Source organism: Athene cunicularia (genome assembly GCF_003259725.1).
Source record: "Athene cunicularia isolate RWA chromosome 12 unlocalized genomic scaffold, athCun1 chr12_part1, whole genome shotgun sequence".
Classification (NCBI taxonomy): Eukaryota; Metazoa; Chordata; class Aves; order Strigiformes; family Strigidae; genus Athene; species Athene cunicularia.
This window is the reverse complement of record NW_020799116.1, coordinates 23,696,697-23,715,581: the sequence shown is the minus strand read 5'-3', so window position 1 is coordinate 23,715,581 and position 18,885 is coordinate 23,696,697. Positions and strand designations below refer to the sequence as shown.

At 41.2% G+C, this 18,885-nt stretch overlaps 1 protein-coding gene across 5 annotated transcripts in view; it reads left to right on the top strand.

The window, feature by feature from the left end:
• CARD19 (caspase recruitment domain family member 19) overlaps window positions 1-17,726 on the top strand; it is a 21,413-nt gene extending 3,687 nt beyond the window's left edge. The window contains exons 1-7 of one of the 5 annotated variants that reach the window (XM_026857796.1): window positions 524-1,270; window positions 4,093-4,241; window positions 5,980-6,122; window positions 8,021-8,174; window positions 12,508-12,567; window positions 14,394-14,465; window positions 16,135-17,726. In XM_026857796.1, coding sequence (XP_026713597.1) covers window positions 6,012-6,122; window positions 8,021-8,174; window positions 12,508-12,567; window positions 14,394-14,465; window positions 16,135-16,247 — 510 coding nt within the window. In that variant the 5' untranslated portion in view covers window positions 524-1,270; window positions 4,093-4,241; window positions 5,980-6,011 and the 3' untranslated portion in view covers window positions 16,248-17,726. Of the gene's footprint in view, window positions 1-13; window positions 339-522; window positions 1,271-4,092; window positions 4,330-5,979; window positions 6,123-8,020; window positions 8,175-12,507; window positions 12,568-14,393; window positions 14,466-16,134 lie in introns of those variants that run through there. The other 4 variants (XM_026857794.1, XM_026857797.1, XM_026857795.1 and 1 more) reach the window with 4 other exon arrangements.
• The last annotated feature ends 1,159 nt before the right edge of the window (window positions 17,727-18,885 follow it).

Genomic DNA, 18,885 nt, shown 5'->3' with positions numbered 1-18,885 from the left:
TGGCACGGCAGCCGCCCGCCTTGTGGCACTGGGGAGGAACCTGCCGCTGGCGCCCGGCCTCCATCTTCTGCTCGTCAGGGCTCTGCCGCTGCACCTGCCCGCCAGCTCCTCGGTGCCGCAGGGTCCGCGCCAGCGTGGTGCGGAGCTCGGAGCACCGGGAGCGTGGTGAACTAGTGCCACGCCTGAGTATCGAGATCACCTTAATATCTTGCTCACTGTTTTATTAGTTTTTCTATTTTTAAAAGATATTTCAGATAAAGATGAGTTACTGAACGTGCTGTGAAAGGCTCTCGATTTCTGGTTACTAACTTGCCAGTAGCACCAGCATGTGGCAGTGGGTGAGTGTGGCTGGGGAGTGGGTCACGTTGGCTTTCACCGCTGTATCGCTGCTTCCAGCCCAGGAGGTGCGTTTGGTAACCAGTGCAATCTGATCACCGTCTGTGCAGCCAGGTTCCTTCTCAAATCCTCAGCATCTCTTTCTCGGGCTCTTGAAAGGGAAAAGCCAAAACCTAAACTAGTGTTAAGCTTATGTTTGCTGAGAGACTTTGACAGCTCTTTCTTGTGATGCTCTGGCAGGGAGTTTGCACGGACACATACAAATGGCAGGTCACATGCTTTCAAGGTTTTGGTTGTCAGCTTGCCTTTATAATTTTTATGAAAATCATCCAGGAGTTTTACAGGAAGTTGCAACTTGTTTTTTTCTTGCACAGCAAATAGCACTGAGGTTTCTGGGCTGGATGTTTGCGAGTTATGTGTGTGTTATGGAGAATGTCAGAGGAATGTGTTGGGGTTTGTGTCTGTTGTATTTAAATGTATCTGCTTGTGACAATCCTTTCATTGCTTGGTAAATTAAAGGAGGCTTTTAAGGGGGAAAACAATAAAAGATGGAACTATAATAAAGATACACTAGTGTCAGAGACAGTATCAAGAGTCCTTATGTAAATATTGGTGGAGTTATTAATCGGACAGGTCTACCTGCGTGACTTAAGGCAGTTGGCAGCATTTATGCTCCTAGGGCCCAAGTGTGGATGAGAGCGATGATATGTCACAGCATAGCGAGGAGGGCCTGATCGCAGCCTATGAACTTGAAATGCAGCTGGATGTCTTCATTTACTGTAATAAACATGAAGTGGCAATGCAGACCCCAGCAGGTCCCAGGGGCCCATGTGGTTTTATCCAGAAGGGCAGCAAAAGTAGATTACAGGGGATGGTGAGAGAAAAAATCCCATTCAATGTTTCTTGTACAGAAAACAACGTGGAGTCTCTTATGGTAAGAATAATTAAGCAGCCTTAAAATTACAAAGGGGTTTTTGACAGCCACTGGAAACTGAAAGTTATGTTTTGTGTTATCAGTGTGTTGTGCTGGTGGCTAGTGGCACCTTTCAGGGACTGGATGCCTCACCACAGGCGTATGGAGCAAGAGTGCCAATGCCACAGCACTTGTCTGACGTCCTGGAGGCAGCCAGGGTCTGGTATGCCAGTGCCTGTGTTAGGAGCTGTCTCTGAAAAACTCTGTGAAAACACTCTTCTGGTAAATTAGGAAGAGCTTTGGGAAGGGTGGCTCTGTTGCCCTTGACATTTTTCCTGCAGGTGCAGTAGAAGTCAGTCTGGCACTTTATGGCATTGTTACTTCCAAGACCAGAATATATTTCAGCAGCCTTAAAATGCCAGCACTTAGTATAATGGCTGGGTCATTGTGTATCTATTGCCAGAAACCTAATTGCCCATTTGGAAGGAACAGTTTAGATGTGTCATTTTATGAAGAGTTGCAGTGGGGGTGATTTTTACCTGCAGGTGAAAAATGAAAAATGATGAATGTGTTGTTTAGTTACAGTCATTTGTTGCTTGTGCATTTATCATCACCATTTTAATGTATATTACACTCTGTTTGAGGAGCTGCTGACTACAAATAACCATTAATCTCTTGCTTTTCTCTGATATCTCTTCACTATATGTTGCTTCTGTGTGTGTGGTCAGGTGCAGGCTGTGTATGTTAGCATGGTGTGTGTATGCTGTATGTCAGAGGCCTTTTGTACTTTGGATAAGAGAAAAAAGCAGTTGTGTATGATGTGTTGTGGGCTTGGAGTAATCATGACATGAAATTATTAGTGATGTTTTCTTCTCAGCTGTCAAAGATGGTTCCTGAGTTTCCTGTCAGTCACTTTGACAAGTTTATTTTCCCTGAGCAAATACTGACCTTTTTAAGCAACCTTTAGGTCAGCTTCAGTGAGGTGGAACCCAATCTCAGCTGTATTTGCTGTGTCTCTTCAGTGAGGCTGAGCTCAGTCCACTGCCAGCCCTCCAGCTGTGTCAAAACCTGCAGACTCCTCCACTGCAGCTGCATGCTTGGGCAGATTTGTGGCAGGGTCCAAAGCCTGTGGATGGGATTAAGCCCAGTTCAATTAACATACTGGTGGAGGAGAAGGTGTAACTGCAGTAACATCAGATTAACAATTCGGAGTTAGGTGCAATCCCTGTGCAGTCTGAGGGCGTTAAAATGACTGGCAGTGGCACGCCTGCCCTGTAAACTGTGGTTAATTGACTTGTTCTCCCGATTTTGCTGTTCTGAATTTTCTGGGCAAGTACTGGCTAGCAGCACAACTGTGCTTGTGATGCTGGTGTGACACGTGCTTAAAAACAAAGTCTTCTTAGCATGAAGATGTCAAATTTTACCTCACAATAACTGTCATCTCATTGAGGCAGCAGAGTAAAATCAAAATGATATGCAAAATATCCCAAACGGCTGCTCCCCAAATTCTGAAGACCTGACAGCACATCAGTAACCTTGCTGCAGTCCTGAAGTTATCTGATTTGGGGTTTCTGTTACTTTAAAATGTAAATAATGGGCATGTTCAACATTAAAAAGCTGCTGTTCATGAACGGTGATTATAAAACCTCATAGCATGAACATGTTTATAACTGGGCCATGACTGACAGTGCATGGGAGCGAGTCCGTGCCATAACGAAGCTGCCGGAGCTCCTGGGGCAAGCTGGGCCCAGGAGCATTGTGTGTTGGCTTCCAATACACATGCTGTGCTTTCCAGATACCCTTATCACTCCAAAGCAGGGTGCCATGTTCCAGCTGCTAGGATTGGTGGGGCTTTTTTGGTTTGTTTTCTTTAAATTTAGTAACTGGGGCACAATTCTGCAGTGGTGGGTGGTGTCAGTGGGAAGTTTCACTTCTCTGGTCTATGAGAAGCCTGAAGGCAGTTCCTTGAGTGCTTTGGGTAGAGATTTCTCAGCGTTAGAGGAGAGACGAAAGATTTCAGAAGAGGGAAGTGAGATACTGGAAGGGTGAGATATTTCTGCTCTGATTAAGCTAGCAGAGCTAGTGTGTTGAGCTTGATAACTGCTCTTATGGAAATTTTAAACATTGCACCCCATCCTAAATACTGTAATTTGGAGGAGGTGAAGGTGCGGGCAGGTGAAATGTCTCTGTAGGAATGGGGAGGAAGCAGACATACTTCATGGCGCTTCTTAAAAATGGAGCATCCCATAGGGTGGAACAAGCATCTTGCAGATGCCTGAGCCAGGCCTAAGACCTTGTCCTTGGCAGGCACAGTTTAGCAGTAGCCAGAGAGACCAAGAGCATTGTCTCATTTTCTTCTTGCCGTTTGGCTTAGATGGGAAGAAAACGGCCACTCCTGAAATCTCTGAGAGGCTTATGCCCTGTAATACTGTGCACCTGCATGCAGGTTTCAGATGGCAGCAAAAAGCCCCCAGTAAGAGTGGTGATGGTTTAATGAGTGTGTTTAAATGAAAAGTACCGTGAGGATATGGAGTGCTCCTGACTGCTGAGAAAATGATCTTGGCTGAAATTCGATCCTCGGTTGGTCACAGTTAACTTCAGCGGTGTAACTGCTGCATGCTGCCTGTGCCGGGATCGTAATAACAAGGCAGCAGCAGAGCAAGAAGCAGGGAAGGAGGTGACACTTTAGGCCTGCTTTTATTTTACTTTGTATACTCGTTCTGCCGGATTCTTGTCATGCTTTTAGCACTTGCTGATTCGTTGTTTGAATGTCACAGTGTTGTTTGAAGTTTAATTGCTCAGCTAGCTGTAAGACCCCAATTTAATGCTTTTTTTTTTGTAAGTTTGCAGAAGGTACAGAGTTGTTGGTGACACAGAATCACTGCAAATCATGTAGCTGAGGCAGAAGGAGGAGAAGGCTGCAGGGAGTGTGGCACTTCATTCCCAGCAACTTCAGTCTCCTGATCCTTGCCTCAGCCTTTTGTGCATACCAGTGAGTTGATTTGAAGAGGAGAAGTTTGATCTCAACCCTGAATCAGATAACGTAGAACTTCTTGCAATAAAAGGGAGTTGCACAGCAAGTCTGTCAGGCCAGTATGTTTCTGACAGTACACTGTAAAGTTGCCTTGACAGTGAGCCATGGAAAAACGAGGCATTAGAAACACATGAAAATAATATGGTGTTTGTATAAAAGGTAAAAATGTCACTGAAATCCTGTTGTACCTGTAGAGTCACAGCTCTCTGCAGTTTCAAATGTGGTATGTTCCTGTTTGAATAGGAGTGACACTGGCGCTGGAGAAGTTATTAGTGCATGATAGTCAACTAGATTTTCCTGAACCCCTTTCTTGTAAATGCTGTTAATGCTTCACAGATACAGAAAAGGAACAGTGTAATACAAAAAACCCAATCATGATATAGAAGGGGCAAGGGCTGTGTGTAGGTGCAGTGCATCATGCCAGAGTTTTCTGGCTCTTTTTCTTCATTCGTTTACAGGGCACAAAGGGCTGATGGTTATGTATTTTCCGGTAGCAAAATACCATAAAACCTATGCATTTGCTTTAAACAGGGAATGTGATGGGGGTGGTGGTATTTTGATTCTGTTTTCTATGCTGCTCAGTTATAAAGTGCTGTACTGACATGTTAACACTTATTTCAGACATGGTCATAGACATTCTTTTTCTAAATCTGGTAAGGGCACAGTAACCTGTGGAGCCGCTCTGTGCCTGTATCTTAATCTAGGGACTATAGACAAGCAGCTATAGGGAAAGTGTGCTGCTTCAAAATGCATTGCTGTGAAATTGGAAATGGTGCCTAAACCAACAGCAAGTCTGGATTTGTGTATTTGCAGGAGTTTGGGTTAATAGAAAAGATGTGGTTTATTTGTACGTGTATTTGAGTGTAATTCCATGGTAAAAATGTACTGCTTTTTGAGTGCCCTTCCTCCCCACTCCTATGCAAACTGATGGCAAAAGTCCTTCCCTAAAAGACTTCATGGCTCTTTGGCAGAGATGCTGTTCCTAATGTTCCAGTTCTGTTTCAGTCTGGGCAGTTTCTGCTGGGCAAGTTGCTGAAGTCTCCCATTAGACCAAAGACAGCAATAAACTCTTGGAGGGTGGGGTGAAGTTAGGGCCAAATCTCTCCAGCTCAGCCAGCCCCCAGTTTTGCCTGGCTATGCAAGCACTGTGCTGCAGTCCTCAGGTGCTAATCAGCAGGCAAAGACCAGCCTTGTGCTGTGTACCGGTGTCAGTAATGTACGTAATTTGAAGCCAAATATATGTCCTTTTACCGTTCTACATCAGAGAGAACCTCTCTCTGTGAAGTATATATTTACATCAAAAAAATTGTAAAACACATTACTTTTAAACTCCATAATCTGTCTTCATAAATGATAGAAATTTTATCTTCAGTGATTTGACAAGTTTAGGACTGTATTTGATTAGATATCCATCAGTGCTTGACATCTTAATAATTTAGAACCTTCTCCCTTTGGAAAGAGAGAGGCAGCACAAGTGACCGGCCAGGAGTTAAGATGTAATTTTAAGTGGATGGGTCTTTGAAAGCGTGCGACTGTGCTGTGTTTCCCTAATAGACAGTTGAGCTTTCTAAAATTACATGATGGTGGTAATTTTATTTTAGCTAGTTAACCACTGTTAGGAAAATGAAATTTACAGATTTTAAATGACTTGCTAATTAACTGCTGTGGTTTGTTCTTTGTATTATTTTCTCTCTAGATCAGTCGTATTGTCATCGGCTGCAGCACGACATGTACTTTCTTACAAGCAATAGCCGACTGAATGAGCAAGTGGTTGATAAAATTATTCTTCAGCTTAACAGAGTCTACCCCCAAATTCTTACAAATGCAGAAGCAGAAAAGGTAACTTGATGAATTTTACTGTATCTCTGAATGTTGCATTCTTTTGCGGATCAGTAGCTCAGCTGCCCTCTTCCCGACTTGACTCTTGGTGTGCCACATGAAGCCAATCTTCCTCACCTCTTACTTGCTGACCAGTTGTATCTGGGATCTTGTATCGGAGAAGTCACAGGCCTGGTGTGTTCTCTGTGCCCAGTGATTATGAGAGACAGCCCCTCTTCAGCAGCAGCTCAATGCCGTGGGCTGTGCCGTGCATGCAAAGACACGCTCTAGAACTGCTTGGTGAACTGCACCCATTGGGTGACCAAATGCCCTGCATGCCTGCCCCCTCACATGAGCCTGCCTGGAGTGTTGTGTTGGATGATCTGTGCTGCAGCCAGCTGTGTCCACAACATCATCTCTGTTAGCTTAATCTGATTAATGTGTTAATAACTGAGTATTGGTAGAGAAGGGGGGCATTAGTCCCACCTGTAAGTGTGGGAGCTGTGGGAAGTGGATGGAGTTAGAAACATCTTCCAGTGGTGCTGCTATGTATGAAGGAGGGCCACCCTCCCTGACATGAAGCTTTCAAAAATGAGTAGCTGTTTTTAGGGAGAACGGTATTTTAACTTTGTGTGGAGTGAAAGTTAAAGTCAGTTAAAAGCTTCCCAGATCCTACTTACAACAGTTTGTACTTGCCCTCTGCTGACTTCATTGTTTGCACAAGGCTCAGGGTTCTGGCATATCCTATCTTAACATTAAGAAAAATAGGTCTAATTCTGTCATAACCAAACTGTGTGTGGATGAATGGTGTTTTGGTGGTGTAGAGCAGTGCTAGATCATCAGCTGAGCCAGTCTAGCCACTCAGTTGTGATAAACAGTGTGACATGCACAATTAAAGATAATCTCATTCCCTCAAGAGCTTCAAAATAAATATATAAAGAATCTGTGAAACATAATTTGTGACTTCTGCACTTAGGAGACAGAAATGAACCGCCTTTGCATAGTTCTGGCAACTCTGAGTGTTTAGGAAGCTTACAGTCTCAGCTTTGTCTGGTAGACCTTGGAGGGATTTTGTCATAGTAAAGAGTGTTGTATAAGGTGTGTTGCATTTCTGTCTCCCTAGAGCAGGAATTGATCCTAACTAAGTATACTACAAAAGTTATCTACTGTAGTGGTCTGAAATACAATGCTTTGCTGAGAGTGGCTTTGGATGTTTTCCAAATAAACTGAAATCAGTTTGATGTGTGTCAGGCTAAGTACGCATTTTTATTCTTTTTGTAAGGTCTCCTAATACTCATCACACTTGGGCTACAGAAAAAAAGTACTTTCTTCTGCAGCTGCTTGCCATGTTGCCTGAGTAATGAGAATTCATACATGTTGCACTGGGTACACAGCAGTTAATTGTGCTGGAAACAATAAAACATGTAATCTTGGGATGATGTACACTCCAATAGTGGGACTAATATAAGCAGTATAAAGTACCTTTTTGGGTGATCATTACAAGACATCTAAGGGAAAACTTGAAAACATAAAACTTTATTACAAGATTTGTTGATATTTTCTATCACCAGTTGTCAAAATCAAATTGTAGTATAGCAAGTATCATGTTAGTTTGAATGCAGAGAAAACATCAAATGTGGAATAGCTGCCACTTTATCAGGTCAGAAAAAAGAATGAGGGAAGGCAGAGGCAACATGCTCTCCCTCAGTCAGTGCTGACCAGATGGAGCTCAGTGTCTTGAAGACTACTGTGCAATGCATGTATGTCCTTTTTAGATTTCCCTTTTTTTTTTTTGGCCCATTCTTTAAGCAAATATAAAAGAGGCTCCATATCTTCACTCCCTGGCATACTGTAAAGTCATGTAAAATTGATCTCCAGCTGTTGTAATCTCTCTTCTGATGAGTGCTTTTCTTTTACAGTTCAGGAATCCAAAGGCATTACTCCATACCAGACTTTCAGATCTCATAAAGCACCTTCAAAAGAAAGGAGACAGACACTGTCAAGAGTTTTACAGAGCTCTACAGATCAATGCTGAACAGCTGTATAATGACCTGCCAAGCAGGAAGATCTTGAGTAAGTTGACGGAGTTGCGGATTTCCTCATCAAAGTATTACTAAACATCATTTCAGATGAGGTTCAGGTTATTTAAGTAACTTTGGGGGTATACCCTAATTCCTTCTGACTGGAATTTTCCTAGAAGGGGATTGAAGGGGATTTGACTGCATAGTTCTTGTTTGTTTGTTGACTAATGTGTGCAATCCAAAACGCTTTGATTGTTTTGAAATATGAAATATGTCTTTAAAACAATTTAAGTGTAACATGTAAGACAGCGATATATCTCCTGTGAAGTACAATTTCTCTTTCCATAATCATTACTTCTTAATGGCTTGTTTATTTCCTCTGTGTTTATTCTGACTTGTAGAACATAAGAACATTACAAAGCTCAAATTTGTTAAGCTCAAAACTCTGATGGCCCAGAAGCTTGGCTTCCCCTCAATCCATAAATCTCCTAGTTGTGCGTAGTTTAACATGAAGCAAATATTCGTAGGCCCTTGCAATGCTGAACTGTGATGTTAATCACTTAGGGCTTGTTTTATGATGGGCCTGACTGATGTCCATAAAGATGTCTCCCAAATATACATGTATGTACTTGAGAAAGGCTGGGGCTCAAACAGATTTGATTCTGTACTGCAAAAGAGCTCATTTCTTTAAGGAAAAGTATCAAGCCTGACTTGCCAACCTGGGGTAATGCTTACTGTGTGTTGGTGTTTCTTTTTTCTTTTTTTAATTTTTAAATTTTTTTCTCATCTAACAAACTGGAGAAAATAACAGTGTTCCAAATGGCTGGGAAATATGTTCCGGCATCCTGCATACTGAAATGCCTTGAGGTTGAGGGAAAGCTCCCCCATTTAACTTAATGAAGCTGCAAAGGGACTGCAGTTCAAGACATTCTTACAAAGTATCTAACAGCACTGATGCTTCACTGGTCAATTCATTTATAGTTGTAAGAAACTCCACAGTTAGGTGCCAGGGGAAATTTCAGACATGTGGGTCAAACTCCAGTGAGATTTAAACCATTACACCAAAAGTCCATAGGTTTTAAAAAAACAGTTTGACCTCTTTTGTTTCTGGAGTGAAAATGTAAAATGGTAATTACTTTTGAAGATACTGCATTGTCTAGCTTTGTTTCATCTTTCATTTTGAAGGAAAAGTTTTATAGGTACCCAGCACGGATATGTACCAGTGGAAGACTGCACCATTTTCCTGCATGCCCAGGGAGGCTGCAAAGTTACACCAGGTCTCCACATCCATACCCGAACCATTTAGAACAGGGAAAGTCTGGGCCCATCCGTACCTCAGAATCTCAAATGAGCACAAATCCCAATTGATTCAACCTCACAGCAGCTTCAAGGCAGTGCTTTCAATCTGATATTCACCTTGCAGAAGTCATGCCTTTTGAGGGAGCAGGCTCTTAAATCCAATAGCCTTGGATCTATTGTTTTCACTCGAATAGAGCTCAAGAGCAACAGGTTTTTCTGCAGGGCTGACTAGAAGGCAGCAGACAGCCTTTATAAATTAAGAGGAACTTATTAAGTCTTAGTGTAGTCACTAAGAATAAAATTTCAAGAGTGTGTTAATGGTTTAAGAGTTTAAGCTCTATTAATGTTCAGTAAGACCTTCTACAAGCCATTTTTGAAAATGTCTCTTAACATACATGTACACTGTAGCCAAGGCCTGACTACATCCCATATAGATGGTCTGAATTCACTTGGGTACTAGAAATAGTAGAGCTGTGAACATTGGAAGTTCTGCAGATATTGTGAACATGAACTCTCACACTGTCTCATGCTGTTGTCACATCTGGACAAACCAGCTGAAAGGAAACTTGTGTAGGGTGTCTGCATGATCCTTTCACTTTTAGCTAGAGCATAAATCTGCTCCTCCTTGCACCTGATTTATGTGGCTACTTCTGAGAGGTTTTACATGGGTTGCCCCATGAGTAGGCAGGGTTAGGGCTTCTCATGTTCAGACTGTGCATAACAAGTACATGTGCTAGAAGTGCTTCACAGAAAAAATAGAGCTGATTGTGGTGCCTGAAACTGTTTTGCTCCTATTGCATTGTGCAAAGGGACTCCAGTAAGCATCATAAGTCATTAAAGTCTCTGTATCTTGGTATACTCTCTTATGTTAAAATCCTCAGAACAATGAGAATAATTTAAATAACTGAGTTAAAATACTAGTATGTGCTGAGATTCTGCAGTTTCTTTATATTGACCTGAGAAGGAAATAATGAGATGTGTTATTAAGTTTGCTGCTTTTTATGAGTTCTGTAACTAAAACAAACGTCTGCATTCTGGATTAAATGGTCAATCAACATCTGTGCAGCATTTTAAGCTAAAGCCAAACCCAACTTTATTCTTCAGGAAAAGCTTCCTTTTCAATATGAGGTATTATCTCTCATTTAAGTGACCTTGAACATTTTGAATATTAAAGGCATTATCCTTCAGACCTCTAACCTGTGAAATTTTATGTTACTCAAATGTTACTCATAGCAGTAGTTGTTAAATGTGCCAAATTTAGCACAGAGCATTTACTGATTTGACAATAGAATTTGTAAACATGAGGGGAAAAAGGGAACTCCCTAACATGGGGACTTTGTTCTAAATTGAACTGAAACAAGCAGCATTATATACACCTGGAGAAATTATTGGTGAGGACACTGATGAGCTGGCCAGGCAGATTTCTATAATAGATTACATGCAGCTGTACATATGAAAAATGTTTTCTACGGAGGAAATCCTTTCAAAGATTTCTTTTTAATTTTAAAAACAACCTTAAAATTTTGCTAGAACAAGATTTCCTTGCCTCAAGTATAATATTGCAAGTGAAATGTTTAGTAATGTCTCAGAATTCCCACTAGAGGGTGGGTAAGGCACACAGCATGGGCAGCTTCAGAGCTGTAAGCCAAACAGGATCTTCCCAGTGACTCAGAAGATGGTTTTATTTCTCTCAGTGCTGACACAGACTAAAAGGATAAAGGATCAGATCAGCCCCACACAGCAACAGCCTGACAAAAGTGCAGAGCTTTGGATACGCTCTCCTGTGAAGTGTGAGGATTTCTTAGCTAGAGTAGGTAGGGAGGACCTCCCTCTGGCCAGGCAGGCTCTGTAAGCTTTCCGTGGCACCGAGTGTGCCGTGCATACTGTGCAGCAATCCTTTCTGCTTCAGCGACTCTCAGGCTTTGCAGCAAAGTGCTTCAGATGTTTCTGTTCTGCTTGAATGCCACACCATGTCACCCCACCGAGAGGGACGCGGTTAGTGTGGGAGATGGATGTTCACCATTATCTAATGTTGGCTGACAGAAGGTCCCCTTTGCAGACTTGGTGTACTGGGCAGTTTTCCAAGGCTCCTCACTTGGGTCCAGATTGTCATGTAGAAGAAGGAAATCAGTTGAAACCAAACAGTCTCAAATTATTCCCTATTGACAGCCAAATCTGGAGTGCTCCCTTTCTTTCTTTGCTTTTTTTTTTTTTTTTTTTTTTTCCTTTTGAACATAAAGAGTTTTGACTAAGAAAGTTGTTTTGCAATTGGTAATACATTAAAGAAAAGTCATTCCTCTGCCATTTATGGTGGCAGCGGTGTTCTGTGCAGCTCACATATTCTGCAGACAATGTTATCTCCATGTTCATATGGCAAAGGCACCTCTAAAAGAGCTGCAAGTCTTTCTGTTCAAAGCAGAAACTGCTTTATTGCTGCTAACTACTAAACACCTTGTCTTAAGGTCAAGCTCCTTCTCTTCTAGAATTTGCAGAAAGATAGAGGCAAAAATTTTTTGCACTGGGTGTTAGCACATAGTACCTACAGACTTTGAAAGAAGCTGTCCATGTCTTTAGCTGAGATCAGAATTTAAATAAATAATCTCTGCCAAGCAGTTTGTTTCAAGTGCTTCATCTGCCTGATATATTCATGCCCAGATATCTACTGAAGAACAGAAAGAACAGTGATGCATTAAATTATAGGGGTGTTTTCAGATTAGCACATATATTAACAAATAGTTTGTATTTATTACAATAAAATCTTCTGGCATTATGGAAGGATTAGCTCCTGCTTTCCTCACTTGGGAAACAAGTGTAATGTTACTTACATGGTTAGTGCTTGACCAGATCAGAGATGTTGCTGCAGCTATTTTAGTTGCATTCAGATGGCTCTGTGCCTATGTCTTTTGATCGACATATAGCCAGATGTAACTATAGCAATGATTTACCTTTGGAGAGGTTAATATTTTATGTCAAAATTGGATATTTTTCTGAAATGCGTTGTTTAGCACCATTTTGCATGTGCTGAGTATGTTCGTTTGTTTGCCTGAGCTGAGTACTAACTTTTCATGTGTTGCTTTTATTTCTAGAAACCACAGATTCCACAGAGATAGACACTGACAAGGAGACATATATGCTAAATGACAGGGGTAAATAAATGCATACAGTGTCACCGGATGGAATGGCTTTTCAGATTATGATGCAATTTATTTTATCATGTAATTTGCATTTCATGTAACAAATAGTTTGTTTTATGATGTCTTTACTGTCACAAGTTAAGTGGAATTAATGGAGGAAAAAGTACTGAACTGCTGTTGAGGGAAACAGTGCCATGAAATTGAAGAGACTGTAGAGTTTAATATTTACAATGGTATTTTTACTTACAATCTTATAGCTAAATTCTTAATTTCCTATGATTTCTTCAATGCTTGCATAGAAGGGTCTATTCATCTGCTTCTGCTGTCATTTTGCATAAGGCCATCAATATTTTTTTTATATAACTTTCAAAACTTTTCAGTTTTTTAAAGCTTTCAATAAAAAGACTAGAAAGGAGGATGAGCAAGGGTGAACTTAAATATATTTTTTTTAGGAAAACATTAATTTTTTTCCCATTTCTCTGTTCAGTGACCAGATTAGAGGCAAATATTTTATTCACTGAAAGATAGCGTGAAAAGAAATTGAAGATCTGAAAGAAAGCTAAAGAATTTTCAAAATTTATAATGAACTATTTTATAATTTAAGTTTAATTGATACATTATTTAGAAATTTGGATACAATTTTAAGAGAATAAAAGCACCATCAACGATGTCTTTTTGCCAGTTTTCCCCTGACAGAAAACTGAAATGAGGGGCAAACCCACAGTTTAACTCAATGTATATTTTTGCCTGTGGTGTTGTTACTTTAAATATTGAACCAAATTGCTATTCGGATTTTTCACATTGCTGTTGCTGACTGCAGCATAACAGTAGAGGAAGAATAGAGAAAGTGCTTGGAAATAAGAAAATTAAATATTTTCAATTCTTACTTATGCTGATGAAAGACCTGGCCTCAGTCCAGAGGTTGTCCGGCTGCTAGCCACCCTTGTTGGGAGGCTACAGCTGAAGGAACAGCCAAGTCCTTGCTCCTTTGCTGTTTCTCTGATGTGCTTGTCCATGCAGTCAGCTCCACTGATTTGTCAGTCTGCAGTACATTTGCCCTTAAATTGACAGATGCAGTTTAATTGTAGTAAACACAATGTTAGATAATAAAGGAGCACATATAAATCTTTATGGGGTTTTGTCTGTGGATAAGTAAGAATTAGAAAGGTTTTACTGAACATCAATACTGAACATCAGCATTAAACTGTATGTAATTCCAGGCAGGCACATGAAGGAAATGTTTCCAGTGGGAGATTTGTTTTAGGTGTGCATGTGGCTCTGCGTTTCACCTTTTAGCAGAATTGTAAACAGGAACAAGAATATTTGCTCTTGTCATGAAAATGGAATTTGTGGAACATCTGTGGCGAAAAAAACAAAACGCTAAAAATCTGCTTCTAAGAGACTGCAGTCTTGTACAATGTACTGTAACCCACAGGCAGTGCATTGGCCCAGCAGAGCTCTTTATAAAGTAAAATGTTACGCTGTGTGGTGAGGTCCCAGTAGTCTGGTTGGTATTTTTTTGTATTGTTTAAAGGAGTTTTTGCACAAAGTTTTAGAGCGAGAAAACATCTAAGGAAGCTTTCACTTAAATTTCGTAGGATATAGCTAGATGAACAGAGGTGAATGGAGAATGGTGTCAAAGCGACTGTAGTAAAAATTAATTATAGTAAATGTGCTTCATAGTACATTAGCTACAGAACGTACATAATTGTGAATGTGCTAGCTTCATTTGAATACACTTAATTATGCATATTAATAGCAATCAATGATTTATGAACAGAACTAAACTTCCACTGCTCTGGTCTGTTGTAATGTTTTTCCTTTTCCATTTTCTTTAGGTCCGGTGTTCTTCCTTGCTTGTTTTAGTGTTGCTGCAGGATTTGCGTTATTTTGGTATTGCTGTAACTCAGGTAATCTGCTCCAGTGATTTTTCTCTTGATTGCCTTACTTTAGCCCAGGATGGGAGAGCAGTGTGTCTCTTGATCTAACATGGCTTACTTAATAGAGCAGGTCAAGGTGTCATCATTCATTAATGAGGCTAGGATAGGAATTGCACTTTAGACATGATAATGTATAAATAATGGATAGTTTGCCTACAGATGATGCCACAAATAGGGGCTCTTTTTAAAGACAGTAGTCATGTGAGCTCCTGTTGCTATAGCAGTGGGTCATGATTCCCAGCAGTCATGAGACATATCCAAACCTTCTGGCTTCTGCGTCCATTGGGAGCTGGGTGAAGCATGACCAGTGCCAGGGCCAGAGGACACTGGCTCAGTTTGCTGAGCCCAAGCAGCTACAAGCATTGCCTCTGTTGCTGGCTCTGTGTGTTAGCTCTGTCACCTGAAAGTTGTCTGCTTCATGGCAGCCAGCAGAGCAGAGCTCCTGCTCCTCTTCACCACCCTCCCTTCCACTCACCCAACGCTACTGTGAGAGCAGCAGCTCTTAGCAGAAAGTGTGTTGATGTGTCCCCATGAATCAACTTCAGCAAAGCAGTGAGTCACTGCTAGTGGGAGAGGTCCAGGGGGAGAGAGTAGCTGATTCAGAGGTGTCACTTTCTTTCAAGTCTTCACACAGTGCTGGTGCTGTGGGAAGGGCCAGTCTTCACACAGGGGATGGGGAGCAGAATTGAAACTCCATGTTGGTTTAGTGCCTTCTGCTCCGCATACCCTGGTCACAGTAGACACAGTTGAACATTGTTCTTTACTGTTTTTTTCCCAGAGCTGTAGGCTACAGTAGCACCAGTTCATGGATATTTCAGGTGATGGGGGAGTCTGGGCTGTGTTACCATGGAGTCAGGGTTTAAGGCTAAAAGGGAACCATTAGAACTTTGGGGCTAACCCATGTTTCCTTAGCTGCCATCACTTTCCTTCATTAGGTTCAGTCACCAGCATTTAATGGAAGCATTTTCACAAAAGCATTCATGGACTGATACTGAAAAAACAGAGAATCCATCAGTTCCCTTGATTCTAGTTAATTGTCCATAGCGTTAGAAGTGTGAGTTTTATTCTCTGTTTGAACTGGTTTCAGCTCCAGTCTATCATTTTTGTTAAGCCTTTATCTACCAGATTGCAGAACCCCTTAGCCCCTTGTTTCTGTGCCAGCTGACATTTCATATTTTCTCCCCATGGATGTCCTTGTGCCTCAAGTCAGCTCTCCATCTTTATTTTTGCTAAAATTACCAACTAATCTCTCCAAGTCTTTTGTTCCAAGACTCTTTTTTCCAGTTTTTGAGGCTCTTTCCTGTACCTTTGCTGTAGCTCAATGCCCTATGTGTAACAGGGCCACCAGACCTGGATGTAGTGCTGCAGGCTTGCACTATCTGGTGCTGTGCCCAGATGTAAGGCTGCCCCCTTACCTAACTCAGTAATCTCCTCTTTGTGTGTCTGAACTTGCAGTGATGAATCTTAACAGATTTGTCATTATCTTGTCTTGACAGTTGATATATACAATACTGAAGAAAATGGGCTTTCCTGTAAAGAAACTTTTTAAATTTTGTTTTGATTTTCTGTAGATGCTAGCTAGAATGAAACTTAACAGTGTTCGCTTTCTCTTTTTCCTCCCATCTTCATTCTGTTGTAGATACGAAAGTCATAGGAAGAGCCAGGAGAATCTTGGGCTTCTCTCCTATTATCATAGGAAGACACGTTAGAAATATTTGTATGTTGTATTTGGAAGATGTTTCCAGAAATTAAGGAAAAGCTGCCTCTCCACTTGTCTGTACAGTATACCTGCCAAGGGAAGACAACGGTGCATGAATATTAATGTACTATACTCTCATACCAAAGATTTTATTAACTAGCTTCATCAATAATTGTGTTGCCTCAAGATGTATTCAGAATTTCAGCTATGTATGTCCTTCCTTATGGGAATGGACCATTTATTTTTATAAATGCTTATTTTAAAATATTTATCATTTTGAGAAAAAATATTTTTAATACAAACTTTAAAATTATATCCTAAGTAATCATGGGTCTTAAGCCATGTTTGTGTATGTGTTTTATACTGAAATGAAGGATCACAACTGTTTAAAGAATGCTAGCTTGTCTTTTGTGATAATTAATTTAAGAAAAGCACTTAAAAACCCACATGCACTCGAAGCCTTACTAAGAAGTGGATCTCCAACTCAGGATTGTCTATTTTGTCTAGATCCTTTGTATTTACTGCCTGAGCTCAGGTTGGTGCTGGCACCTACAAAGTTTATCAGTGCCAGTTACCTCTGTGTATGCCCAGTACTTGCCGTGTTTTCTAATCTCCTGTTCCTGCCTCATCCCAGCCTGCCTTGTTAGTGTTCACACTCAGCTGTTGGCCGTGGTTTGAATGTGCTGGAGCTGGTGCAGACTGGTTCCCAGCCTGTGGAGGGTCCCAGGGACTGGAATGTCTGTTCTGTAGCACTTCAAACTATCAAGAAGTTTTTTCAGGTTTATTTAGCTTTTCCTTTTTCAGTGAAGTGTTTTGCAGTCTGTCTATCTAAAGAACTGAAGTAATCCAAGATACTTTGCAGGGACTTGAGTGCCATGATATGCGGATTTCTTTATGGCCAGAAACATATATACTTAAAGAGTCTGAGGTTCATAATGTCATTTGATGATCTTATGTTTTTCTTATGTGGGTTGAAACCTGAAAGACTTGCAGAAACCATCGTAAGACTAAAATTCATGAGGGAGATGCAAGGAGCCAGCGCTACAGGTGAAGCAGCTTGGGGTTTCTTCACTTGCTCCTGCCTAGCTCGGTACAAGTGGCAGTAGTTCTGGGCTGTCTCTGAGAAATGATGGCTTTGGTGGATAGTTTGTCAGTTAGCTGCTCAAGAACATAAGGAGCTCGGGGAGACCATGTCTCTGTACTTGATGAGAAAGATGGTTTGTGGCTCTTCATTCACTGACTGACTGAATGAAGAGATTTCCAGATCAGATCAAATGTCACCTGAATAAAAACTGCAGCTACATTACAAGTTACCATGCACTACAGGATCCCATGTGAAATTTTCAGTCATTTGGAGTTGGTTTTCTCACAATAATCAGACTGAAAATTGTCTTCCAGCTTTAAACTTTATTCATATAAATATAATATATAAATGTCACCATCTTCTCCAAAGAAAATCATCTTGTAATAACAGTATTTCCTTCCAGGACAACATGCACCTGATGCAGTAGCAAGGATACAGTTCAGAGGAGGGGTTTGGGTGTAGAGCCAAATTTTCAAATAAAAGACCCAAAGAGCGTTTGTGAGAAATGTCTTGAGAGATGAAAAAAAGGGCCCAGAGGACTCTGATTTTACTCTTCTGATAAAATGGTTTTACCTAAAGCATTGGAGTGTGGTCGGAACACAAGCCAACCCCATGCAGAGGTAGCCACAGTCTTTGTTAGGTCACATCTCGGGAACAGATGGCACCTCTTTGTGGCCATCACTGGTGTGAGCACAGCTCATCTTGGAACACCGGGGTGGAACCGGACGAGCTACAGGGATATCACTGTAGCTACGCTGTAAGTCAGCACAAGCTGTTTGGTTCAGTATTTACTCTGGCTCTGGGAAGCCCAGCTCCCAGGTGCTGGGTTTACACTGTGAACAGTGCCTCTACCAGCCAGGTTAAAGCTGGCTTGGCTATTTTTACCCAGCTGCAGTAGCAAATTTGCCTGCAGAGCCAGCATTGCTCAGATAGCTCCCTGGTGTAACTGTGCGGTGCTCAACACAAGAGTTGTCTTTGGAGACAGACAGACATACCCCAAGATCAGCAGTGGGCGGAGGGATATTAAAAGCCTGATTGCTGCAGTGTAAAACGTGGAATGAGACAAATGCCATGCGAACAAAATAACACCCAGCAGAGCAGTTTATTTAGACTTGTTTCCCCCTGCGTCCACCCCACCAGCTCTTGCGTCTCTTCAGTCTAATCTCCACGGGGACTTTTATTAGGGAGAAAATGGTGACGCAGCTGAGTGCGTTTCCTACAAAATTGGCTAATCGTGAGACTCTGCTGCCCTTGTTACACAACGATCTGCTGTTGTGCTGCCTTCCATCTTGGGAAGTGCTTTAATTATATTCTGTTGTTTTTGTCTCTGCCTTGACTTCTGTTTAAGGTGACAACAGTTTTGTTTTGTGGTGTTTGTTTTTTTTTTTCTCCAGCAAATCAGCTCTAATTTATAACATTTGAAATAAAATGTTCCTTTCCCCGCTGCTGCTTACCTCCTGTATCATCCCCTTTTTAATGGACTAGAAAAAATATATCTGAAATCTAAAGGGGTTTTAAATCTTTGCTTTGAAGCCAACTTTGAAACCTCATTAGATGAATGATATTCCATTTTACCCAGAAAAAAACATTATTCAAAGTAATCACAA